General features: G+C 47.5%; 1 protein-coding gene across 1 annotated transcript in view; it reads left to right on the top strand.

Annotated features, from left to right (window-relative positions):
• The first annotated feature begins 3043 nt into the window (after window positions 1-3043).
• The window catches only part of LOC119577998 (proline-, glutamic acid- and leucine-rich protein 1-like), a 3177-nt gene continuing 1220 nt past the window's right edge, over window positions 3044-5000 (top strand). Inside the window, exons 1-2 of the mRNA XM_037925700.1 lie at window positions 3044-4420; window positions 4849-4983. Coding sequence (XP_037781628.1) covers window positions 3167-4420; window positions 4849-4983 — 1389 coding nt within the window. The 5' untranslated portion in view covers window positions 3044-3166. The remainder of the gene's footprint in view (window positions 4421-4848; window positions 4984-5000) is intronic.

Below are 5000 nucleotides of genomic sequence, written 5' to 3' on the forward strand. Positions count from 1 at the left end.
AGGAGGAGGAGGAGGAGGAGGAGGAGGGAGGAGGAGAGAGGAGGAGGAGGAGGAGGAGAGGAAGGAAGAGAGAAGAAGAGGAGGAGGAGAAGAAGTAGGAGGAGGAGGGAGGGAGGGAGGAGGAGGAGGAGGAAGAGGAAAGGAGGGGGAGGAGGAGGACGAGGAAATGAAGGAAGGAAAAAAGAGAAAAAAGGGGAAGAGAATGATGGGAAGATGATGATTGTAATGATGATAATAGTTAGGAGGAGGAACAGATATAGGGGGAAAAGGAGAGGAGAAAGGAAGTGAAAAAGACGGAATACGCAATGGAGCAAGATTACGAAAGCATATTGGGAGGAATAGCATGTAGAAAAGAAGGAAAGACGAGAAAAAAAAGAAAATACAATAAGGTAAGAAATAAAATCAAATAAAACAAAATAGAGAGAGAGAAAAAAAAACGTAGAAAACGGTAACAAGGAAATCCCGATTCAAAATTACCACCAGCAGGAAACAGACCCCCGGAAATACATCTCTGTTTGACATAGTCTTTCTCCAGCTCTTTACGCCACGTGAGCGCTGTCTGCGGCGTCTTTTAAGAACTAAATTGAGCGAAAGGAGTAATTTAAGTTCATTCATTAAAAGTGAAACCGACCGCTGGAGCGTAAATTCGATGCGCAGTTGCGACATGTTGCTAGATCTTTCTCATTTCTTTTATTGACTGTTTAGAGAGAAAAATACAACAATTAAGCATAGATTTTCGCAAAATGTAAAAAAGGCAAAATATAAATAACGTTTTCCGCCTCCCTTTTCTCTCTATAAAGAAAGAAAGTAAGAAAAAAAAAATCGCGACCATTACCAACGAACTCTTTTTACGCTCGTAGGGACAGAACATGTTTGTCGACTGCTGCGCTTACCGCTTTTTCGCTGTTACGTCAATTTCCATAATTCTTTTGCTTTGTCCAGAGTACGGTGGTTTATATGACTTTTGAGTATTGTTTTCCATTTATTTTTTCATTTTGACTTAGAGTGTATTGCATCATTTTTGTTTTGTTATATAATATAGCATATCATACCTCATCGTGTAATGCCACATCGATGATAATTTAATGATGATAATGATAATTTCTGTCTATTTACTTGCCTGTCTATCTGTCTGTCTGTCTGTCTGTCTATCTGTCTGTCTATTCATCTATCTATCAGTCAATATGAATAGACATGTAAGAACTTACATTTCGCCATATATTACATTTTATAGCTTATATATCGAAATGATGAATTAAACTGAATAAGCTTTTATCACATTTTTTATCACTCTAAATCAACATTCATGCATTTGCACACTTAAAAGTTGAAACCTTTAAGCGCGTAAATATTTTTCATTCGTAGTTTTAGTTCATTACTATTTGTTAATAAAAACTACTCTGCGAATGAGTAAAAAAAAAAAAAAAAAAAAAAAAACACAAACAAAGAGAAGAACACGTTTATAACTTGTCTGGAAACTTATCCCAATTTCGAAAGAAAAGACAGAGGGATAAAAAAGTGAAATATGAAAAGAAAGGAGAAGGGAAATGAAGAAAAGGAGAAGATGACTACAATAAAAAAAGAAAAAAAATGAGAGAAAATATATGAGAGGGATTACAAAAAAAAAAAAAAAATATATATATAAGGAAAATGCAACAAATGATAAATGAAAAAGATTAATGGCGAATACCCACTGCTTTCTCAACATCAACAAAGAAACAAAGTGAAACCCGAAAATATTCCTTTCAAATAAGTTCAAGAGGGAGGGAAGGGCGCAGGGGGAGGGGGGCGAGGGTCGGCTAACTTGACGCGGGAGTGACGAGAGACAGAAAGAGGAGGGCGAGGGGAGAGAAGAGGAAGAAGAGGAGGGAAGAAGAGGGGCGGGAGAGAAAAAGAAAAGGGTGAGAAGGAAAAGAGTGAGAATGATGATGATGATGATGATGATGAAGATGATGATGATGATGATGAGGAGGAGGAGGAGGAAGAGGAGGAGGAAGAGGATGAGGATGAGGATGAAGATGATGATGAGGATGAGGATGAGGATGATGATATAGATGAGGATGAGGATGAGGATGAGGATGATGATGAGGAGAAGGATGAGATGAGATGAGATGATGAGAGATGAGGATGAGGATGAGGATGAGAAGGAGTTGGAGGACGACGACGACTAGGAGAAAGAGGAGGAGGAGAGGAGATAATAAGCAGTAGTAGTAGTAGGTGAAAGAGATGGAAGTACATACATACATACCACAACAAACTATATATCCAATAAATACCATAGGAAGGCTGCCAGCAAGGCTAGGAATAAAGAATAGGTTTCCTGAGTCATAAACCCGCTAACGGAAAGCTTTTCCCTGCAGGAGAGGCGCTGGAAGGTGGCGGGCTGCTGCGTCGCCGTTGTGCTGCTGCTTTCCGCGGGCGCAGCCGCTCAGCAGCAGATCAGCCGGAGGTCAGACGCCGTCAGCCTTCCTCTCGGGGACGTCGCTGACTCCACGGAACCACCCGAGTTCATCGTCCTCCCGGGATCACTGGAAACGACTGACGGCGACTCTGCTATTCTTTTGGTCGACGTCGACGACGAGGTGTTTGACGATGCCACCGACGAGTTACTCAATGACGTCACTGAAGAGGTAGCAGATGGCGACGCAAATGAGGTCTCGGACGACCCAGTGTTCATTCCGATTGGGCCGACGGCGTCGCAGGTCGTGTCCGACCCGATCATATTCGGAGAATCTGACGAAACCAACGAAGTCGAGATCGTCCCCGACAGCCTCGAGATCGTCGGCGGCCTGGACGACGTCACGATCCTCGAGGCGCCCGACCAGCCCATCGTGCTGGTCGTGGACGGCTTCTCGGTCACCGGCGACGGAAGCGTGTCACCCGACGGTGTGGTCACCGAAGGATTCCCCGATCCCGTTGGTGCTGACGGTGAAGTCTTGGGCGGCTCCGCGGATTCGGGTGTTCCCCTTGACGCGGGGCAGCAGGACACCAACGAGATTCCACAGGGACCAGGAATTCCTCTTGATGCTCTGGCACCGACGGATTATCAGAGTCCAGGTGAAGTTGGGATTCCTCTGGAAGCTGCAGGTCCTCAAGAGGATACAACTGTAGTGGAAGAAGTGGGGGTGCCTCTTGCAGATGTCAACCTCTGGATGAAACAGTGCCTATGGGAGAAACTGGAGTCCCTCTCGAAGCTGCAGTTCCTCAAGAGGACACCGTGCTTATAGGAGACGCAGAAGTCCCTCTCGCAACTGCAGTTCCTCAAGATGAAGCTATGCTCATGGAAGACAATGCTGCAGCTCCTCAGGAGGATACTATAATTATGGAAGACACAGGAGTTCCTCTAGCAGCTGTAGTTCCTCAGGAGGATACAATACTCACAGAAGACACAGGAGTCCCTCTTGCAGCTGCAGTTCCTCAAGATGAAGCTGTGCTCACAGAAGACATAGGAGTTCCTCTCGCAGCTACAGTTCCTCAGGAGGACACCATGTTTATGGGAGACACAGGAGTTCCTCTCGCAGCGGTAATTCCTCAGGAGGATACAATGCTCACAGAAGACACAGGAGTCCCTCTTGCAGCTGCAGTTCCTCAAGGTGATACCATGCCTCAAGATGTAATGTCTATAGGGGATTCCGGAGTACCTCTTGCTGCTGCAGGACCTGTAGAAGATTCAGGTGTGCCTCCTGCAGATGGTGGACCTCAGGATGCTATCATACTCATGGGAGATTCTGGAGTACCTCTTGCTGATTCAGGACTTCAGAATGGAGAAGCCATGGTACCATTCGAGCCATCCGGTTTTGGAGACCTTACGGCGTCAGTTGATGAAAATGCGATACCAGACGTACCGTCCGGTTCCTCAGACCCAGCAATCCCTAGTGTAGCTTTCGAAGCGGTTCCTGAGGAGCCAGTTTTTCCAGATCCCCCACCCTTCCCAGTGGACGATGAGCCTGTCGACCAGGAACCATCGATTGCCGTCGAAGACATGGCCGGTTTCATGCCCTTTGAGCCAATTCGAGATGAAGTACCTTTAATTCCCGAAGGAGATTCCATGGCAGGCCCCATGTCAGACGGGATGGGAATGGAAACCCTGGAACCCACAGAGACTCCTGTTGCTGAAGCAGGCGACCCCGCGATCATCTTCGATTCGACTGGCTTCGGCGACGTCCTGCCTCCGAGCGGGGGATCCGACGACGCTTCTCAAGACGGCGTCTTCGAAGATACCTTCATTCCATTCATGCCAGAAGAAATGTTCTCGAAGCTTCCTCAGGTGGACGAAATGGTGCCTGACAGAGAGCCCATGAGCGACGCAGAGGTGTTCGTCCCCGACCCTCCCGCGGAAGAACTGGAAGCCATGATGCCGTCCGGGCCTGCGCTGATCGAGGTGCAGGAACATGCCTCGCTGCCACCCAGTGCCGCCCAGGTGAGTGGGGGAATAGCTTCGGGATAAGGAGGTAGATGGCTAGATGGATGGAGGGACAAATAGACTGATAGATACGTAGATAGATAGATGGATATGTAAGTAGACAGACAGATAAACAGAAAAAGCTAGAGAGAGAGAGAGAGAGAGAGAGAGAGAGAGAGAGAGAGAGAGAGAGAGAGAGAGAGAGAGAGAGAGAGAGAGAGAGAGAGAGAAAGAGAAAGAGAGAGGTAAAGATAGAGACATAGATAGAGATCGAGTTAGAAACAGAGACAGAGGCAAAGAAAAAGAGAATGAGAGAGAAAAAAGAGAGAGAGAGAAAAAAAAAAAGGGAAGAGAAGAAAGAGTGAGAGAAAGAAAGATACCCCCCCCCAAAAAAAATCACCCCCATACCATTCCCTCCCCATGACACCCCCCCCACCCACCGCCAGGACATGGCCCAGCTTCCGGAGGTCATCGCCGACGACGACCGGGAGGGCCAGGTGTTCCAGGAGACGCCGCCCACCGTCGAGCCCGCCATCCCGCCGGAGGACCTCGAGGCGTTCTTCGTGGCCGAGGACCCCGAGGTGGGCGGCGGCGGCCG

This window comes from Penaeus monodon, chromosome 10, assembly GCF_015228065.2.
Source record: "Penaeus monodon isolate SGIC_2016 chromosome 10, NSTDA_Pmon_1, whole genome shotgun sequence".
Lineage (NCBI taxonomy): Eukaryota > Metazoa > Arthropoda > Malacostraca > Decapoda > Penaeidae > Penaeus > Penaeus monodon.